Source organism: Pithys albifrons, chromosome 21 (assembly GCF_047495875.1).
Source record: "Pithys albifrons albifrons isolate INPA30051 chromosome 21, PitAlb_v1, whole genome shotgun sequence".
Taxonomy (NCBI): domain Eukaryota; kingdom Metazoa; phylum Chordata; class Aves; order Passeriformes; family Thamnophilidae; genus Pithys; species Pithys albifrons.
The window spans coordinates 3,583,675-3,605,419 of NC_092478.1; the positions used below are offsets into that span (position 1 = coordinate 3,583,675).

At 48.9% G+C, this 21,745-nt stretch overlaps 1 protein-coding gene across 5 annotated transcripts in view; it reads left to right on the forward strand.

Annotated features, from left to right (window-relative positions):
* The window catches only part of DTX2 (deltex E3 ubiquitin ligase 2), a 41,888-nt gene that overhangs the window by 11,738 nt on the left and 8,405 nt on the right, over positions 1-21,745 (forward strand). For 2 of the 5 annotated variants that reach the window (XM_071574776.1, XM_071574773.1), the window contains exons 3-5: positions 4,269-4,854; positions 13,214-13,272; positions 20,162-20,293. In XM_071574776.1, the coding sequence (XP_071430877.1) occupies positions 4,269-4,854; positions 13,214-13,272; positions 20,162-20,293 (777 nt within the window). Of the gene's footprint in view, positions 1-4,268; positions 4,855-13,213; positions 13,273-20,161; positions 20,315-21,745 lie in introns of all 5 variants that reach the window. The other 3 variants (XM_071574774.1, XM_071574775.1, XM_071574772.1) reach the window with 2 other exon arrangements.

A 21,745-nucleotide genomic window follows, 5' to 3' on the forward strand; every position in this document is an offset into this window, starting at 1 on the left:
TCCAGATTCTCCTAAGAGCTGGTTTTGCCATTAAACGAAGTAAGGTCAAGGGACCTGCTCAGGAAATTCAGTTCCTAGGAGTGAAGTGGCAAGACGGGCGTCGTCAGATTCCAACAGAGGTGATCAACAAAATAGCAGCTATGTCCCCACCGACCAGCAAGAAGGAAACTCAGGCTTTCCTAGGCGCCGTGGGCTTTTGGAGGATGCATATCCCTGAGTACAGTCAGATTGTAAGCCCTCTCTACCTTGTGACACGGAAGAAAAATGATTTCCAGTGGGGCCCTGAACAACAACAAGCCTTTGAGCAGATTAAACAGGAGATTACCCATGCAGTAGCCCTTGGGCCAGTCAGGACAGGACAGGATGTGAAGAATGTGCTCTACACTGCAGCCGGGGAGAATGGCCCATCCTGGAGCCTCTGGCAGAAAGTACCTGGGGAGACTCGAGGACGACCGCTGGGATTCTGGAGCCGGGGATACAAAGGATCTGAGGCCAGCTACACCCCAACTGAGAAAGAGATCCTGGCAGCGTATGAAGGAGTTCGAGCTGCCTCAGAAGTGATTGGCACTGAGGCACAGCTCATCCTGGCACCCCGACTACCAGTGTTGGGCTGGATGTTCAAAGGAAAAGCTCCTTCTACCCATCACGCCACTGATGCCACATGGAGTAAGTGGATCGCTCTGATCACACAGCGAACCCGGATAGGGAATCCTAATCGCCCTGGGATTTTGGAAATCATCACCAACTGGCCAGAAGGTGAGAGTTTCGGATTGTCCTCTGAAGAAGAAGAGGAGCAGGTGACACGAGCTGAGGAGGCCCCACCATATAACCAGCTACCAGAAGAGGAGAAGCGATATGCTCTCTTCACAGATGGCTCCTGCCGCATTGTAGGGACAAGCCGGAAATGGAAAGCAGCTGTATGGAGTCCTACACGTCGAGTTGCAGAAGCGACTGAAGGACAAGGTGGATCAAGTCAGGTCGCAGAGCTGAAAGCTGTTCAGCTGGCTTTGGATATCGCCGAACGAGAGAAGTGGCCAAGACTCTACCTTTACACTGACTCGTGGATGGTGGCCAATGCTCTGTGGGGATGGCTGGAGCGCTGGAGAAAGGCCGGCTGGCAGCGCAAAGGGAAACCCATCTGGGCGGCTGAGATGTGGCAGGACATCGCTGCCCGGGTAGAGAAGCTGAGTGTGAAGGTCCGTCACGTAGATGCTCATGTACCCAAGAGCCGGGCTAATGAGGAGCATCGTAACAACGAGCAGGTGGATCGAGCTGCCAGGATTGAAGTCTCTCAGGTGGATCTGGATTGGCAGCATAAAGGTGAATTGTTTCTAGCCCGATGGGCCCATGATGCTTCTGGTCATCAAGGCAGAGATGCAACATACAGATGGGCTCGTGACCGAGGGGTGGATCTAACTATGGACAGTGTCTCACAGGTTATCCATGACTGTGACACATGTGCTGCCATCAAGCAGGCCAAGCGGGTGAAGCCTCTATGGTATGGTGGACGGTGGTCGAAATACAGGTATGGGGAAGCCTGGCAAGTTGACTACATCACACTTCCCCAAACACGCCAAGGCAAGCGCTACGTGCTGACCATGGTAGAGGCAACCACTGGATGGCTGGAGACATACCCCGTATCTCACGCCACTGCCCGGAATACCATCCTGGGCCTTGAGAAACAAGTCCTGTGGAGACACGGCACACCAGAAAGAATAGAGTCTGACAACGGCACCCACTTCAAGAACAGCCTCATAGACACCTGGGCCAGAGAGCACGGCATTGAGTGGGTGTATCATATCCCCTACCATGCTCCAGCTGCCGGGAAAGTTGAGCGATGTAATGGACTGCTGAAAACAACCTTGAAGGCGTTGGGTGGGGGAACTTTCAAACACTGGGAGCTGCATTTGGCAAAGGCCACCTGGTTGGTCAACACCCGGGGCTCCATCAATCGAGCTGGCCCTGCCCAATCAGAACTCTTGAATACTGTAGATGGAGATAAAGTCCCTGTGGTCCATATGAGAGGTATGTTAGGAAAGACTGTTTGGGTTAGTCCCACCTCAAACAAAGGCAAACCCACCCGAGGGATTGTCTTTGCTCAAGGACCTGGTTGCACTTGGTGGGTAGTGCAAAAAGATGGAGAAACACGTTGTGTACCACAAGGGGACCTAATTTTGAGCGAGAAGAGTTTGTAATGTTTCATTGTATACATGTGTATATATATGTATAGGTAAAAAGGGGGTTAATTTGGGAATGACTAGATGGAGTGGAATAAGGGGTGGATAATGTCCTAGTTCAGCTGGAGGGACCAGCTAACCCTGTGTGGTGGTGATCAAACCTGTGTATTCCACCCCCTCTATTCATTCCCCAAGGACAATGGGCCATTAGCAGCAGCTGCCCAGGGAGCCATTATCACTTCACACCCAGCCTGAGGGGGGCGGAGCTGCTAATGGGCCATCAACAGCTCAACAACCCCTGGCTCCCAGAGTTAATCACCCATTGTGTGAGTCCCCGCCCAGGGGGAGGGACTGAGTGCTCCCTGAGGGTACATAAGTGGTGGGTAAGAAGACCTCAGGACCTTCTCGTCGGATCCAGAGCAGCAGCAGGACCTCGACAGCAGGAGATCACCGTTCTCGCCCAGACCACAGCCCTCGCCTGCACCAACAGGTTTTTCTTTTCCTTTTGCTCTGGACTTGGGGGAGCCACAGGGGTCTCAGCACAAGGGCAAACAAACCCCCTTGGGTTTGTGCCCCAGGACACTGGGTTATACTGCTGGGGTATTGTGAGTTGAAAGCAATTTCCCTTGTGTATCAGTGTTGTTATTGTAATATTATTATTAAATTTTAGCTCTGACTTATAATCTCTCTCGTGGTGAGTTCATTTCCCCTGCTGGTTCACCTTCAAACCAGCACAACCAGTCAGAGCCTGAACACAGGCAGCAGTTGAGTTTTGGCATTGTGGAGTCCCACGTGGGCTGTCCTCCCTATTCCTTGGGTTGTGCTTGTTGGGAGTGAAACTTGCCTGGATTGCCTGCACCCCAGTCACCAGTGGTATCCTGGGGCTGTTCTCTTCAGTCTGCAGGTGTGGATATTTGTACATGTGCCTGTTTTCACCTGGGGTCCTGGAGCACAGTTCCATAACTCTCATGACCTCTTTAGAGCTTTATTTAGGCTTTTTCCTCTTGGTTCTGTTCTTTGAAATCCCTCTGTGTCATAACAACTTACTGCACCCCTGTTCACGCCCTCCTTTCTGCACCCCCAGACTTGCTTGCTCTGTGGTGTTTCCTGCTCCTCTTTCTCCATATGGAGTGCTGCTGAGGGTTTTCACAGCAGCTGCAGTTTTGACCCTACTGCACAAACCCATTTTCCCACAAGTTGCAGAGCTTCTGTCCTGTTATGTGGCTTCCCTCCCTCTCGTTAGGCTGCTGCTTTTTTGAAGAAAGGGATAAAGTACCCAGGAGTGAAGTCATCCCGGAGAGCCAGACTTCCAGGGAGTTCAAGCTCCTGCTGTCACTGTCAAGCAGCCTTGTAAGAGTAGTGTGTCTGCTTCCATTTCTCTCCCTTTGTCTGAACAGCTGCTTTCTACGAGTTACTTCATTGTCTTCTCCTCTCTAATCTTGCTTGATCTCCCAGCAGTCAGGAGCATAGAGAAGCTGGCCCTGTCTGTCCTTTCTCCAAAGTCCTTATCCTTGCCCCTGTGGGACTTCACCCAGGTCTCCAAGACCAAAATTGTGTGGACCTTTGTGTAGCAAAGTGGGTGTTCAGCCCCTTAAGTACTCCTGCAAAACGCTTCCCGATGGTGTCGTGTCTCTATAGTTACTCTGTTGTCAAGGCTGTGGGAGTTGAGGGTTTTTTTTAATCAGATCTGTGCCTCAGCCTGATTTTTTTCTTTTTTTTTTTTACTTTTTTTACTTTTAACGTCAGGGAGGCATATGTGATCACTGTGCCTTTGTGCTCGGGTGTGTCTGCGTCTGCATCCTCTCTCCTTCCCTCCTTTCCCACCCTTCCTCCCAGCAGCTTTTGAACCTGTTGCCAGCCCACAGTCAGATTTGGCAGAGGGACAGGGATCTCAGGGTATTGCATTTCTCTGAGCTTCATGACCAAACCCAGCCCTGTTGGGAGGAGAAGGTCCCCTGTTGAGGGAGGGGTGAGGAAGGCCACCCTCATATAAGCACCACAGATCTGTGCAGGCATGAATCCCAGAGACAACATCCTCCTTAATTCTCTGCTCTCAGAATGACTGTGCTTATTTCCCCCTCTCCCACACAGGGACAATGCGGGCTGTCCGCAGGCACGTCTTCCCAGGGGACTCCGCTGCTGGGCAGGGCATCATCTGGGAGTGGCAGAACGACGAAGGCGGGTGGTCCCCATACGAGATGAACGTCTGCGTGTTCCTGGAGCAAGCCCGTGCCACGAACCACCAGCGAGTAGATCTCGGACCCTTGGGCTACAACTACGAGGTTGACTTTGTGGCTCAAGTCCAGACCAACAAGACCACGAGGTTCCGCCGCGGTGTCCAGAGGCGCTTGGACGCCCCGTACCCGGTGACAACCTCCCCAGCACCCCTTCACACAGGGGTGGCTTGTTCTTGCCAGCAGTGCTGGCCCAACAGTGGGACTGGTCCCATCACCACACGCTACCGCCACTCCATGACAAACTTTCCCAACTCTTCCACTGCACATCAGGTTTCCGGTAGGACAGCGTCAGTAAGTTCTTCCAACGTTGGCTTCGTGCCCTATAACAAACCGACGTTGACTGGAGCAAGGTCAACTCCAAGACTCAGTGCACAGATCCCCTTGGCTTTGCGTCAGGCTGGGGGCCCCAGCACAGGACTGTCTGCCTATAACGGAGTCAGGTACAGACCCTAATTCACCTTAATGTGTCCAAGAGATCTGTTGTGCTCAGGTCTGCCTTATCTAGGAGCCTCTCTGTCCCAGAGGACTTCACAAGAGTTTTCTCCCCAAGAGAGAGAGTTTTGTGCTTGTGTATCCAGTGCAGTGGATGAAAAGGCTTCTCCTCTCCTTTCTGCTTCTTTTTTTCCCCCCATTGAAATATAGTCCCTGTCTACCAGTCTCTCTGAACCACTGAAGAAATCACACAGGTTGAGATTCTGAAGGTTGGAGAAAGGTAGTAGTGATCAGTGGTATTTGGGGTTAGGCTTAAAAACAACTTTGAGAAGGACTGAGTGAATGAAAAAGGGACTTGTAAACACTTTTATTGAATTCAAATTAGGCAGTAAACATAGAGTGGAACTCTGCTCTGTGTTCAAAGATTCATTGCGTGTGGCTGAGACCTTGTGAATTCTCTGCCAAAATCAAATGTCTGGGCTATTTGTCAGGCTAAACGCTGATGCAGAGCAGAAATGCCACTGGATCCATTTTCACCGTGGCTCTTGTCTGACAGGGCAGAAACTGGTGTGCATCTTGCAGCCCAGGACTTCAGCTCCCATCAGTGAGGAGCTGGTGCTGAGGGAGGGCTGTATTTGCACCTTAAAAGGTGTGTGTGGAAGGGCTCCACTCTCTTCAGGCCTTTTGGCTGCTGCCAACTCAGTCAAAAGCAGAGGCTTGTGATCTGACAGCTCAGCCTCTCTCCATGGCATGGGCTGCTGGAGCAAGCCATGTTTAGTTATCCCATTTCCAGGATCTCAGCTCTTCCTGTACATAAAGCCCTTGCTAGCAGAGGTCTGAGAGATCTGTCTGTGGCAATGCTGGCACTGAGCATCTGGCCAAGCAAGGGCTGGCTGACTGCTCCCTCTGTTTGTGAATGGCTGGAAGTGTGCAGAGCCTTACACTCACTTTCCTGGGAAAAATCCAGCTGCTGAACCACTGTGTGAGCCCCTGAGAAACTACAGGGGAACTTGCCAGGGCTGATTTACCTGTCCAAGCTACCCCAAGTAAGTAAAGAGAGGAAATATAGCAGAGTGTTGGAAGCACATTCTGCAATTACATGAGGCACAGGGGTTTGAGGTTTATTTTGAATCTAATTTGTGTTTTAAGCAAGAGGCTGAATCTTGAGATATTTTTCTTAGTGTCATACCAGGACTTTCCCTCTTTGAGGTTATCCAAGTGAAATGATTTCACATCCTGTTCTTCTTTCTCATGGTCTTTTTTTTTGGTGTTTTTTTTTTTTTGCACCTGGTGATTTTTCGTGGTGCTTTGAGCAATCCAGGGTGGTTTTCTCTTCCTGTCACCTTTGAGTAGGGCTGAAAATCAGACCTCAGCACTGCCTGCAGGAGCTCCCAGAAAGGCTCTTGCTGTCTCCTGAAGAAGCTGCCAAATTCCCCAGTGTGTCAGGAGACGCTGGTCAGTGCATGGGGCTGCTGAGTCCCCATCCTTCCCCAGAGCCTTGGCGTGATTTGCAAAGTGATTCTCAGGGTGGGAGGATTAAAAAGGAGCCAAATGCTGCAGGAGTTGCCCCACAAGCCTGTCTGGAGCAGATTGGGGCCTGGGTATGTTGTGTGATACTGCTCTGAGGACAGGCTGTCCTGGAAGGAGGGAGGATGGGAGAGAGATGCCCAGAGAGGGAGTGGCATGGGCTCCTCACCTTGAACTGAGCCCATGGCTCAGGCAGTGCCAACCAGGAGACCTGGAGGTGCCCAGCAATGCTGTGGCTGGTTGAGGTTGTGCCATTTCAATCTGGTTTTCAGCTCAGCTATTTGTGGAGTGCAGGGGGTGAGGTGTCTGGTGTCCTGGCAGTCATCCCTGCCCAAGCCAGCCTTTCTTAGGGATGTGAAGGGTTAAATCTGTGCTGGGGACAGCAGGACATGCCACACAGGGCAGGTGGCAGCTCTTTGGTCACCTGGAAGGGAGCATGTGAGTGCTACCAGACCTGTGTGACAGGCACCCTCTGTAAAACACACATCCCCAGCTGAGCCCCTCTCCCCTGGCTGTCCCCTTGAGGTGTGATCTCCAGTCCTCTGGGATTAGCTTTGCCAGGGACACTCTCCTTTATCCCTGACAGACAGACAAGTGCACGCAGGGAGGCACTCTCCATCTTCCAGTGGTGTGCTGTATGTAAAAGGGGCTTTTTCATCCCCAGCTGACAGCTCAGGATGGCCTTTCCCTGTCCCCCCTGTGCTGGGGTTGAGTCGGAAATGCTGCTGGGTGGCTGTAATTGCTCCTGTCTGGAGTTACAGTCTTGGGCTTGTGAAACCCACGTTCAGCAGAAAATCCTTTAATTTCTGTGAATTAGGGGAAACCTGAGTAGCAAATTTTAACAATGTGTTTCATTTAATTCCTCAGCCCAGAACATTCCTGGGTTATTGTATCTCCTGGGTTCCTTGTCTTTTTCCCTCGGCTGGACATTGCATGGTGGTTAGTTCCCCTTCCCTCACAGTTGCTGTTCTGCATCACCCAATAGTCCATCCTTTGTGACTAATTATCTTGCACTAATTATCCCACCAAGTGTTTCTATCTGTGTCCAGTGTGCAGCATTGCTCACTCCCCTTAGCTGCGACGTGCAATTCTTCTGCTGGCCTGTGGTCAGAGGCCAAAGGGAAGTGAGCAGTGGGCCACAGGCATCCTGTGGCGTCTAATAAAGCTTGTGTTGTGTTCACCCACAGCCTTTGGCTCCCAAGCAGCCCTGACAGATTACTCGCTTTTACAAAACTGCTTATCTTCACAAATCTTCCAGGAATGACCCAGCTGCCTGTTGGGGCTGAGCTTCAACTGGCAGAATCACTCAAAAGCTGGTTGAGAGAGACTGAAAGACAGTGCAGTTGTGTACACCCAGTTTCTTTAGAAAACTCAGCTAAGAATGGCAGCACTGAAATAAACCTCTGTCCTGCAGGGCTGAGAAAGAGGTGCAGCTCATCCTGCAAAGCTGCCTGCCTCCCTGGGTGGCTCTGACAGTTATTTCTAGCAGGCAGGCAGGGAGAGCCCCCAGAAGGGGCCGTTGGCACGGGCATGCCTGGGCTCCTGTGCCACTGATGGTTATTAAATGTATTTCCTGCTTGCTGGAGGGCGGATGCTCCGTGAGAGCAGGCGGAGCTCCGGCACTGCAAAATGCAGGTTTAATTTCCTCCTGCTCTCAAGAGGGTCAAAGAGGAAACACCCAGAGAAGAGTGCCAAGGCTTAACTAGATGCTAATATCCTTGGCTCTGTTGCTAATGTGTTAAATACATGTGGGCAAGTTATTTTGCTGCCTAGTGCATTAGTTTCCTCCCGTGTATTAAACACAGTTAATGAGTCTGGCCTTTCTCACAGACAGCACTGGAATCTGCAGATGGAGTGTGTCATGGCAAGGGGTTTGCCCTTATCTCAGCACTGTTAATCCTGTCTGGGAAGCAGGGGTCAGCTCCCCAGTATCCCAGGCACTTCCTGGCAGGATCCTTCCCACCCCACCTGGGAAAGCATCCATCCCTGTTCCCTGCACTGTGCTGGCTGATTGCAGAGTAGGGCACTCCTGAAACACCGTAAGGAGTGCCCTGCTTGTAATGTAAGCAACTGAAGCTGCAGGAAGCAATCTTTCAGGGAATATTAATTAGTGTCCCAGCCAGGCAAATCCCTGCTGTAGCTCTGCTGGCCCCTCTGAGCTTATCTGCCTTTGGCTGCTGGTCTGGATTGTGCCTACAAATGAAGCAAGCAGGTCATGGGGGCAGGATTTTGTATAAAAGCATGGGGAATGGGGGTCTTGAGGGCTGGGGAAGGATACTGACAGTATTAGGGATCTACTGCTGTATCCCCAAATCTCCCAAAAGGAGCAACCCACAGCTGAAGGATCAGGAGGGACCATAACCTCATCAGGGCTTTTCCTTTTTTCTCTCTTCCTTCAGATCTTTCAGCTTTGTCCATAGGCATCCCCAAAAGCTCCTCAGAGGGTGGGGAGGGTTTCTCCTGTTGCTCATTCTGCTGGGCCCATCATGACTTGTCCTGCAGCCCTCTTAGCCAGTGTGGTTCTGCCACTGGGTGTTCTTCCTGAGTGGGAGCCGGGGAATCTCCTCTGCTTGGTGCCAGGAGCAAAACCACAGATCTGTGTAGCCACATGTGTGCAGTGCACCTAAAGGTCCTTCTTTAGTAACACTCTGGCTTTTGGCCTCTTCTTGAGAAGGAGGGAAGGGAAGAAACTGCTGTGTGGTCATTATTGTTGGTGAGCCCTGGAAAGGGAGTTGGACCTTTGGGTGCTGTGGTAGCACTTGGTGTTAGTGTGGGGCAGGGCTGGCTGTGGCCCTGACCTGGGAGGAGAAGTGTTGGCTGTTGCCCAGAGGGCTACAAAGATGCCATGATACAGAGATATGTGGCTTGCTGGTTGTGTGCAGGGGGAGAAGAAGGAAGGCTGTTATCAGGTGGAAAGACTGAGTTCTTACAGGCTTTGCCACTTTGCCACTTCTGCTCTGTGTGTGGCTTAGGTGATGTTCAGCTCAAACCTGACCATCCAGTGTTTGAAGTGGCAGCAGCTCTGGATTCCAAGCTGTTGACACACTTGCTGGCCTTGTGCTTTGCTGTCTCACTGGTGTTGCTGAATCTAGAAATTCTGGAGAAGCAAGTGGGTTTGTCATGCTGAAATATCAGTCTGCCTCCCATAGCAGACTGCCTGGGAACCAGTGGTGGGAAATCTTAACAGTATCTTCTTGCTGAATCTCCGAGGACAGTGTCTTATTTTGCATCCCTTTATTTGCAACCTGGTGATCCCTGTTACACTGGGTAACCATCAGCATGCAGAGCAGCAGGAGAGCAGTAGCTGCAGGGAACAGCAGGACAAAGTAGGGCCAGGAAGGAGGAAACAATACCAGGAAACATTCAGAGAATTCGGGTGTTAACTTTCAGATGTTGCAAGCCCAGCCTGAAGACTTGGCTAGAAGTCAAAGGCACTGCCTGGCTACAAATCTCTGTGTGCAGCAGAGGCAGCAGGAGCAGGTGCCTGAGTGGATCCTTCTCATCTCTCCACACTGCAGTGCCTGCTCTTGCACTGGTGCCTTCCACTTCTCCCTTACCCAAGACTCCCTCCACCCAGCCTGCCTGTATCAAGGTTTCTCCTAACTGAGCCTGTTTTCAGTAAGTCAGCAGGACCTCAGCCCAGCCTGGCTCCAGCTCTCTCCCAGGAAGCCAGTGCTGGTCTGACAATGCTGGAGTTACTTGAATCTGAGCTGGTGGATTAAATACATCTGTTAGTGCTGCTCTTGGATTGGAGGCACAGCCAAGTTACACCACAATAACAATATCCTTCTCTGTAACCTCTTCCCCTTCCTCCTCCAAAAACCCCCCTTCAGACCCAGCGTAGGCTCCAACTGGCATTTCCACACCTTTTCTGGCATGACAACATTTCCTCCCACACACTGTGGCTCCAAATCTGCCCAGGCAGCACGGTGGTACCTCAAAGCAGTTTGGATTTCCCTTGATTTCATCAGCCTTTGGGCTTTCTGCAGTTTGAACAGACATCAGGGAGCATGGCAGGTGTGCCAGTAGATGGGTCAGCACATCCCATGGTGTTGTTAGCTGGGATGCTGCTAACGGGATGTGTGTATTTCCTGAAATAAGAGGTATTTGGTTTCTCCATCAACACATCAGTTGCCTTAAAACCTCCAGCAGTCAAAGCTGACACCCTTTGCACCACTGATCAGCAACTGTTTCCTGCCTCATGGATAGTAATTTTATCTTCAGCACACTCCAAGCTTCCCTAACTTCATCACTTGCAAACATATCAACTGCTTGTCTGTTTCCTTTAGCAAATTTCAAAGGCTCTTCTCACTTCTGTTGAGGTTTAACCCAGCAAACAGCTAAACACCACACAGCCCCTTGCTTATTCCATCCTCCCCCGGTGGGATGGTGGAGAGAGTTGGAGGGGAAAAAATAAAAATTGTGGATTGAAATAGAGGCAGTTAAACAGGACAGAAGAGAGAAGGAAAATAATAATAATAATAATGATGATGGTAAAATAATTCAACTGTACAAAACAAGTGATGCATGATGCAATTGCTCACATCCACTGACCAGGAGCAGTTTTCCCCCAGGTTTTTATACTGAGCAGGACATCATATGAATATTCTGTGGGTCTCCTGGGGTCAGTTGTCACAGCTGTGTCCCCTCCCAGCTTCTTGTGCCCCTCCTCAGCCTCCTCACTGGTGGGGTGGGGTGAGCAGCAGAAGAGGCCTTGATTTGGTGTAAACACTGCTCAGCAAAATCTAACACATCCTTGTGTTACCAGCTTTATTCTCACCCTAAATCCAAAACACAGCACTGTACCAGCTCCTAGGGAGAAAATTAACTGAAACCAAGACAAGAAGTTCCAGTTCCTGGATGACTTGGACTTGAGCCTCACAATGAGGAAAGAAGAATGAAGAATTATCTCTGCTACCTTCTCAGGGCATGGTTAACAGTCATCCCCTTTCCAGGGCAGCTCTGGGTTTGCTTTCTCCAGCCTCAGGTGCTCCAGCCTTTTGAAAGGATCCTCTGCCCCCCCCCCTCTGCTTTCCTGACACAGCAGAAGGTTCAGCTTTGTGCTTTATTATATTTTTGCCTTCCCTGAGGAAGTGAAAGCACCTACATGTCATAGTGTGACTATAAAGCACAAATATCTGTCACGTGCAGGGTCACATCTGGGGTGCAGGGGGTTCCCAGGCTCCATGTTGTTTTCTGGGTTGCTCAGTTGGAGGAGGAACTGAGAGAAGGTCCAATGTCTCTGTGATTTTGGGGAGCATTTCTCTCAAGTTTCTTTTCATTATCTGGTTCTCAAATACCCTCCATGTCTGCAGCTGGAGAGCAGCCCTGCTCCTTGCCATCATCTGAAGAGGATCCTGGGGGCAGAAATTAGGCAAAGGGATGAGATAAGGAGGAGGGAAATACCTGAGGAAGAACTGTGACAAAGAGGGTGAATCAGGAAAGAAAAGGAGTCATAAAAGCATCGGATCAAAAGCCCTTTGAAGTCACGAGAAGGATTTTCCCTGTGTTCAGTGGGTTTGAATTGTACCCGGAACAATCCATTGCATCATTTGAAGACATTGCAAAACTGGGGGCAGGGGAAGGGAAAGCACAGCGCTTGAAGGAGGCAGAAGGGAAACCTCTGAGGTCTGGAGAGCTTTATAAGGGTCTGGAAGGGCTGGTTTCACTCAACCAGATTGTCAGTGCAGTCACCAAGCCCTGGGTCCTTCAGGAAGCTTAGAACACGTGCAGGAGCCCATTTCAAACTGTGGCAGGTAGGAGAGGGGAGAGGTGGAGATACTTCTCTTTTGGGAGGGTGGAAGACAGCCACATGTCACTCAGAAATCTTTTCAGCTTATTGTCACAGAAATATGGACAAAGATTTTAGCAAGGCTGAAAGGAGGAACCTCTGTGGTGCTATTTTGGCCACAGTGGCAGCTCTTCTGTCCCAGCTGGAGAGAAGGTTCCCCCTAATAGTGGATGAAATCTGGGTTCTTGACCATCTTGATCTCTGAATTCCTAAAAAGCTGGACAGGTTTGATGTAGTTTTGGGGAGTCCTTGGAGATAGTTGTTAGAGTTCACTGTGTGTTAACTGCAGCTGATGCACATGAGCCTCATCCATCCCACCTGAGATGGAGTCCATGGGTGGCTTCTCAGTGCCAGTATGTTGGATTTCAGATGTTCCTGCTCTGCTCGTGTGGATCCAGCTTGCTTTCCTCTCTAGTGACCTCCTCATACTGCTGCTCCCCCCTTTCCTTCCCAACTCCAGCCTCCACTCATGGCATGACCCTGGCTGCCCAAGTATCCCAAACCTGCTTGAGTTGCAGCTGCCAGCTTTGGGAAACACTGCTAAAACAAGTAGGTGAGGACCCTAAAAGGGATATTGGTGTCCAAATCCTCCTGATTTCTTAACAAAAATGGGTGCCAAACGCTTCTAAGTCTTCTTCTGCCTTTCCCTCTTGTTCCCACATTCCCCTTGGATGGATAGTGCAGGTTGGCTGCTCACAGGAAGCTCTGTGGTAGAGCAGCAAGAGCAGGGGTACATCACAGGATCAGAGCAGGGTCCAGCAGGAGGAAGGGATGAGTCAGGGCCAGCATCCACCTAGGAGGAGATAGGGCTGGAGACAGCTACATACAGGATAGCTGTGAACCACATCTTGGAGTTAAATAAACCTAGGAGAGAGCTCTGGACTAATGGGAGAAGGGTGCATGGGTGGGGGTCCCAGCTGGGGCTCATCTGAGCAATTAATCCTTGTTAATATATGCAGGGCCCTGACACTCAGGAGTTTTCCTACCGGTTTTTTGTTACTGGTTGTTGTGTGTAGTTGAACTTGTCCATTTTTCTTTTCTCTCTCCAGTACCCCAAACCTGCCTGTGAAGATGCCCAAACCCAGTAGGGTGAACCAGGCTCTGGCAGGTAAGCATCCTCCTCTGCTTTACTTGCTCAGCCCTTAGGATTAGGGGAATGAGAAGTTTGCCTTTCTGTAGCACTTATTTCCCTTTGTTGGATTTCAGGAAGAGTCAGAAGTGTTGCTGGTATTTAATGTTTGAGACTCAGAGACCTTTCAGAAAAGCAAAGAGGGCAAATTTGGGGGAGAATGGGATGGATAAACCTTAGTAACTCTTTTTTTCTCATTAGTGCTTGTTCTGAGGCTTTTAAAATGAATGGGATTATTTGAGGCATGACTATTCATCTGTGTGCACGTGCATGAGCAAGTAGCAAAGAAAAGGGCATGTGGAAAAAGTTGCTATTGCCTGCTTTTTTTGAAGTCAAGGGGAAGAGGAGTGTGAGATTGTGTATGGTTTTTCATGTGACTTTTTTTAATGTGGTTTTATTAAAAAAGCACAGGTGGTCTTTAGCTTAAAGAGAATTGTGATGCCTTGTCCTGGGAAAATGGGAGAGAGAAGTTGAATCAGACATTGTCTGCTGTAGCAGCAGAATACAGGTTGGCTTGTTATCCAAACTTGTGCACACAGTGCTAAGAATACTGAGGACTGTGTCTGGGAGGGATGAAAGTGCCTGTTTTCAATGCTTCTTTTCAGAGTAGATCTGCCTGTTAAAGGTGAAATGTCATTGCCTTGGAAAAGACAATTCGTGCTTGCAGCTTTCATTGGAAGCCTGGCTGTGCCATTGGCACCTTTGCTCTGCTTTGCCTCAGTGCCAGCCCGTGGGGGCCTGGTGTGGTGGTGCTGGGGGTTTGGGGTGCTCTGCCCAGAGCACAGGTGGTCTCTGTACTGACCCTGACTGTACATGCACACATGGATATCATGATGTGGTAGCCTGAGGTAGAGGAGTGGAAAAGACCTGGTGTCTGGTATTTTCTGGTTGCTTGTCTTTTTTTTGTGTCCATTTCAGGCACTATCATATATCTGTTAACCTTTTTCTTCCTCTGAGTCTTGTCTATGTATGGTCTGTGGATGTTATTGGCTCCTGGGACACCAAACTTTGCTTGTGAGCAAGCAGAGACATTCTTGCTCTTCAAGACAATATTTACCACTTTATTCCAGTAAAGGTGATGGTATTTGGTCTCTCCTAGAATGCCAGGCTTTACCCTGCCTAAAAATGGTCCCCAGGATTGATGTTTTCAGTCATCTAATGTTAGCAGAGTCATAAAATTGTTTTGTGAGTGTCTCTGTAGCTAAACTGGCACTGCATGAAGACTAACAGTGGTGTCCTCTGACAGCATGCAGCCCATGTCTCCTCTTAGCAAATCACTGTGGAAACGAGGTGTGGAGTCAAGCTCAGACCTCCCCTACCTGAGCAGAACTACCCCTTACTCATGGCAGCTCTGGATTTCATCCCCTGGCTGTTAGCACTGACTGTGTAATGAGGGTACTTAATCACAGAAAGGTAAATACAGCAGAGAACTCAAGAGCCCCGGTGAATCCAGGCTGTCTTTTTGCTGTTAACTCTCCAAGTACAACTCACCCACTGTGGATTTGGAAGAAGTGAATGCACATGGTCCATTTATGCCACGCAGTGCCACATTTAGATGGAAGAGGCTGCAGGAAAGCTCAGTAAAATAAGCCATTTGCACCATTTAATGCAATTAAATGGTTACGCTTCTAATTGATATCTCTCTTGTTGCAGGCTGGGGATGCAAAAGAGGGAATAATTATTCATTTTCTTACTCTTTAACTCCCCACAGTACACACTGAGGTGCAGAGGAGTGCAGAGCTGAGTGTGGTCAGTGTAGAAGCAAGTCCCTGGGGCTGGTATCTCCTTCAGATCCAGGTCTTCACAGGGCATGCTTTGATGGTCACTGTGCTGCCTTCTGCAAGAAGGACACACCTCAGAGGTGCAAGGGAGGAGGGAAATCTGAATTTGAGTCTGTCCTCAAAGTCACATAGAAGCAGAGGAAAGATTAATACAAGTTAATTAGGAAGCAGCAGGAAAATAAGTCTCTGGGGATATTTCTGGTGAAAAGCAAGCAGTGGAGTTCTGGTAAAAAGCAATCGTTGTATTGAAATATTAATTGACTGGGTCTTTAGGGACACCTTCTTCCCTACTATGCTGTTCTCTCTGTGTCTAAAACCTTTTCTGGGAAGAGGTATTTTGTTCATATTTAAAATCCTGCTGATGGTGTGCATGTTACTCATTGCTCAGGTTATTCTCTGGCAAAATCTGGGCCCCTCTTATTCCTCCAGTCCCCACTGCATGACTGTTTCCTTCAGCATCAATGGAAATGGTTGGGGTTTCTAGGGCTCTGATATTGTGAGGGAAAGGGAAGTTTTGGATGTGAATGAAGGAAGTTCTATTTTGGGAAACATGTCCAGAAGTCTCACAGCCCTTGGTCTCCATCCCTGGGTGCCTCAGCAGCTTTGGCTCTGGTTTGAAGCTGGAAAGATAAAACCCCTGAATCTCATGGGTGATCTTGAGAAATGCTGCAGGTTCATCTCTTGGATGCAGAGGGAACTTCTGGTGGATAAACAGGAGATGAGGAATCCTGTGGGTCTGAATGAGAGACTGGGTTTCATTTGTGTGATGAGTGCCTGGGGGTCTGAGCCAGGGATTTGCAACACTGTCAACTCCACATCTTCTGAAAGCACCACTTGGGATCTCAGAAATCATGAAGCTGACTTTAAAACCATGCTTTGTACAAAACCCCATAATTTCTTTTTCCTTGCTTTCTGCTATTTTAATACTTCAAAGTGCATGTGGAAACTTTTCTCTCAAGCTTTCTCTTTTCCCTGTATTTGGTTGGTACAGTGAGAAGCCAGAAGAGAGGTCTGAGCAAACTGTTTAACCACGGTGTTGATGTTTAGGGATCTGCTGGACTAACATCTCTTGGGAATAATGGAGTTTAGCTGGTGTGCCTGAGGGCTTGAGGGGTGGGCAAGGTGCTCATGTAAAGGCCCTTCTAGTACTGTTTTTAAGATGAAGGCTGGAAATGAGCTTCTTGTTAAATAAAAAGGAGTATTTCTCATTCACACAATTCCTGGAGCTCAGGCATTTGGGAACATACTAAGCATAATGATGTTGCTGGTGGGTATAGTTGTACAAATTAGCAATGCTTTTCTGAGATCTTGTTATTTGAAGGTAAGCTCTGTCCTGTACCAATCTGAGGGCTCTGCAAAGGCAGGTCAGTAGCCAGAGCTGGTGACCAGAGGGGCATGTTGGGCTGGATGTGAGTAAGTGTGTCCCCAACACTCATTGCATTATGTCAAGGTGCTTTACCCATGCTCAGCTTCTGCACAGGGTATTACAAAAGTCCATTATTTACACAGCAGGCTGAGAAAAGCTGGTGGATGTTGTCATGGCTGCAGTGAAAATAATTTTACTCCAAGGAGTCACTAATGTTGTATTTCTGGCCAAATAGATGCTTTGGGCAAAAAGAAGGCAGTTCTGAGTGTGGTTATTGCAGGTGTTCACAGCAGATCAGATGCCAAAGAGTGTTCCACAAAGCTTTGTCTCCTCAGTCCTGGCAGGGAAGAAACCAACCCAGATCCAATGGAAAGTGTGAACATATTAAATAATGTTTTTCAGGCTCCTGGGCTTGAGAGCCTGGAAGCAGCAGGAACTCTCACAAGAACACATTGTTTCCAAACCAGTCTTGGTCTGGGCAAGTTTGTCGTGTTGTAACTTGCCCCTTGTGTATTCAGTGAGATTTTATTCAGGTCTAGAGCTACACTTGCTCCTGACATAACTCCATGGATGCCTCCAACAGGCTGTGAGTTGAAATTGAAGACTCCATCTGCAGATGTGAGGTCTGTGTGTTGTTTTGGCACTTTATACGAGTGCACACTTCCATCTAAGGCCAGGGTCAGAGCAGATCCCTTACTGGGGATTCTGTCACCAAACCTGTGGGAGGATTGGTAATGCTGAGATTTCCAGTGTTGTGTTAGAACTTCAGAGGAGACCTTGGTGCTGGGGTTAGAGATGAGCCAGAAGAGTGGCACCAGAACATCCCCTTTTTGGATGCTCTCTTGATCTCTGCATTCAGTGATGCACAGATTCATTGCATGTTTCTTTGAAGGCAGCACAAGGTGAAAAATTGACCAAAAAAAAAATAATTTCCCACTTTCACCTTTTCTTGACCAGTTTAAGATTTGGAGAACATTGGGCTGGGGTAATTCTCCTGATCCCATGTTTGCCCCATGCTGTATGTCTGTGTGGAGTTGTGGGTGGGTTTGCAGCTTAAAAAAAACAAACAAAAAAACAACAACAAACAAACCAAACAAAACAAACAAAAAAAAAAACCCACAGCAAAAAAAGACCAAAACCCAAAATGTTTGTGGAACAAATGTTGGGCTATTTTGGTGATGATTCATGATGCTGGCAGGCAGTTTTGGACCTGCTATTCCAGGTAGAAGAGGGGCTGTGTTAGAGGGTTGCTGAACTCACCTGAAGCTCTGTGGCTCATGCTCTTTGCTTGGTCTGATTTTTGAAGGCAACATGTTGCCCTGTGACATTGAGAGTCTGAAGCTGGTTGTTCAGCCTCTGTTTCTGCTGTGTTCTCTCTCTTTTTTTTTTTAATAGGCTCTGCATGCTAATGTTAGCAAGACAGTATTGATCTCTTCAGAAGAACACATTAATTTTGCATTTGCCTATCAGTCAGCTGTGCGTGGGTGGTGATAATCCCTGTTAGTCTTTGGACTAGCTTTTCAAATGTCAGTCTGTGCAATCACTGCTATTGCACTGCTTAGAAACAGCGTTTTTTTAGAGACAACTTTAACTTCAGTTTCTGCACCAATTCTGGGAGTTGCATTTTGCAGCCTCAGTGGGGTCAGACTGAGACAATCTCTCCCCAGCTGTGGCAGGAGCAGCATCCTCATAGTTCTCAAAAATGTTGTTCCTCCAGGCTCTCTAATCATTAGAGTGAGTTGGTGCTGCTCTTTTGGGAATGCCTTTAGCTCTCCTTTAACCTGCTGGAAGGGGAGAGGACTGCCTGGTGCATGTGTAGGTGGCAGCTTTGGTGCTGCTGGGCTTCAGGTGCTCAGTCATCTCACAGGAAAAACAAGTAGCTTTTGTTAGAGGAACATTTAAACTCTTCCTTAAGGCTCCCTGGAAATAGAGGACTGCTGGCTTGGACCAGGGTTGAGAGCATGCAATAGCCTTGTGGTCTTTAGTTCAGGATATAAGAGAAGTTATTTTGGTGGTGAAATTGCTGGATCTGATGGGTTCTCTTTGGCTGTGCCTGCTGGGAAGGGCCCAATGCAGTCAGTAGGATAAGGGGTACTAACTCAGTCTTTGTATGCTTTGAAGATCTTCCTCTGGCCCTGCAGCACCTCAGATCTATTTCCATTTGGAAGTTTCACCATCCATTGGGTAGCCTGGTCTTGTGGCCAGACCAGCACTGCCAGAAGTTCTTGGGTACCCCTGGAGAAACAACTTCCTCCATTTGTGCCCCTCTCTGTGTGTTGTGCAACCCCTTTTGTCTGTCTTTTGGTGCTTAGATGGGAAAATTTTAGTAAAAATATTCAACTTCTGTATCAGGAAAGGATTTGAAGAGCTTCTGAAATACTTCCTGTGCTTGGACCTTAGGAGAAGGAGGCACAAAGGGTGGTTGGCACTGTGTAGGAGTGTTGCTGCATGTGGGGCACTCACACAGGCTTTGCACAGGGGATTTCTAGTCACAGGATGCAGATTCTTGACTGGTTGCATATTTGAGGCAGAAAATGACCTTACCACTTGCATACAAAGTTGGTGCTTCCTCTCATAAACTCAATTTTCAGCCATGTGTGGCCAAGGTGCCTCATTTTTGTCCTGGACAAACATGCTCTAGAATCTTCCTTTCCCAACCCAGCCAAATAGAGGCCTGCAAAAATAAAATCTTTGGCCATGTCAGCTTTGGCCATGCATTACTAAGCATGGGAGGATGCTGGGAGGAATGGCCACAGCACTAGGATGTGGTTTGTGTGGCCTGTCAACAGAGGTGAATTTTGGGGAAATGCTGACTTTTAGGTTTTCTGCTGTTGGTTTGCAACTATAAGCAATTTTTTGTTGTTTTTTTCTTAGTTCTAATGCTGTATGTTGCAGGTGGGAAGTTGCTCTTGGGAAATCAAAAGCAGGTGTTGGATGTAAGTGTGGGAGCAGTATGGTACCTTGGAAATGTTATGATTTGTAACCAGCCTGCATTTCACAGGCAAACATCACCTTGGATCAGCATGATCAGTCCTGTAGCTGTCTGTGTGCCAATTTTACCTTCAGGGAATGGCTGTCCTTTTTAATGATTCATTAGCTTTATCAAACTGCATCCCATGGATACAGCTGGCTGAGATGGGGGAGGGCGAGGATTGCATCCAGCTGGGAGCACAAGGGAAAGCTGGAGTGCCAAGGAGGAGAGAGTGTGGGGTGAGTGGGGCAGCTCCTGCCCCAGGTTTGAAGGCAGTTCAGCTGCACTCTGGGGATTGTTTTGGTGTGATGCTGTTGAAATGTGTAGCTTTAGGTGGAGCAGCTAAGCAGGACCTTTAGGGGATACCAGTGATGCTCCTCATCCTTCAATGCCGCTTCCAGGGGTCTGGTGAGCGGGGGAACTCAGCACACTCAGTGCTTGAGGAGTCCTAAAGCCAAGGCAAAGAGGAAGATCCTGTTCACACACACCAGCACAGAGGATCATGGACAAGATGTGTGCCCACACTCCCCTCCTTTAATTTGCTACCTCTGAAAACCTCTGGATCCTGTCCTTGTGCTGACTCCAACCCTGTTGCCTCTCCGATGTTTTATGTCCTCTGAATCAAGGGCTTGGGTTTTGTTTTATTTTATCTTTTTTATTTTTTTTCTTTTCTTTAAAAGGTTAATTTTTTTTAATGAATGTGTTTCCCCATTGTTTCCTTCCTGCATGTTGATCTCGTACCCACTGTAGGCATGACGGCTATTCTGATGTCAGCCGCCGGACTCCCCGTGCACCTCACCCGTGTGCCGCAAGCTGCCAGCACCCATAAGGCCACTAAAAAACACAGCTCAGTTAAGGAGGGGAGGAAAGTGTCCAAGAAAGGTAGTTCCTGCTCAAACTCTGGTATATTTGCTTCCGTCTCCTTCTCTTTATCTCTCTGCACTTGTTTTGCCTCCTTCCTTTCCTCTCGTCTCTCCCTCTGCCCTCTTGGCTCTTCTAGTTTGACTGATGATGTTCATCCCAGCAGGACACGTCTCCCCTGACCTGCACCATCTCTGACAGGCTGTAAAATAAGATGATAAATTAGGTGTGATCCTGTGGTAGGTCTGCTTGTTTCCATCTGTAATTAAAGTTGGAGCAACTCTGTTCTCTCTGCATGTCAGACTCCCCTGTGGTCCTGCTGCACCCTCTTGGGGAGCCCTGAGTGTCCACATACCAGGACCTTCTGAGTCACTGGTGGAACAACTCTGAGAGCTGAGGGATTGTCAAGGAGAGCATTGAATCCATATGTGCTCTGAAGAGAATGTTTGTTTGTAAGCCATGCTTGTCATGATTGAGTCATGGGATGACAAGGATCTGCCAGACCAGCTGACCACTGAGTCATGCTGGGCTTTCTGGGTCACATTGCAGGGGATTTATGCTCTCCACCTCTTGTCTGGGCTGGAAGGGAGTGGAGTGGAGTGGTCTCAGGTGAACGTGCCTTGGCAGGAAGGGTGGGTTATGTCAGCCCTCCTACTGAGCTGAGCCAGTCCTAGGGTAGGGCCTTCATTTCTCCTTATCTCACTGCCATCTCTCACCTTTGAAGAGCCAGTGGGCTCCCAGTTTAGAGCCTGGATTCCATCTGTGTAGCAGCCCTGGGACTCTGCAGGAGTAGGTGTGAATCCAGCCTGACGTAGCTGTTAGAGGTTGTTTGCCAACCTCAACCACCCCCAAAGCTACTGTGTGTCCCCCTTTGGATTAGCAAAGGGGGAGACCAGAGGTGGGAAGCATTCAACACTGAGATGCATACATTTAAGAAAGAGAAGAGCTCAGAGGTGCAGTGGAAGAGGCACCTGCCTGTCCAGGGTGTTTATTGGTACATTTTTCTCCCTGCTTGGAGTCCGTGAAGTCCAAAGTTATCTGAAGGAGGCAGGAAGGAAAACAGAATTTAAATGAGGAGGGAGGTATTTTGTGGAAATGCATTATGGAGAGAGCTGTGAGAAGGAGGGAGAGAGCAAATGTGGAGTAGGATGTGTGATGGAGGGGGAGGAGAAAGCAGGGGCGGCAGGAGAAGCAGTGAAGAACAAGAGGAGCAAAGGAAAATGGGAGGTGAAGGAGAAGAAGCAAGTGGAGGTGGATGACAGAGGGGCTGGATGAGGATCTCACTCTGTGGAGCCAGCTGGGCTAATGTGGCTCCTGGTGCTCCCCTCCTGGCATGAGCAGCACCCAAGCAGCCCTCCACAGCCAGGGAGAAGGGCTGAGTGGTGGGAATGCCCTGAAAACAGTGCTGAAACATCTGTGGGGAGGCCAAGCCCTTCCGAGGAGCCCAAAACATCAGGGCTAGGCCTTCATTGG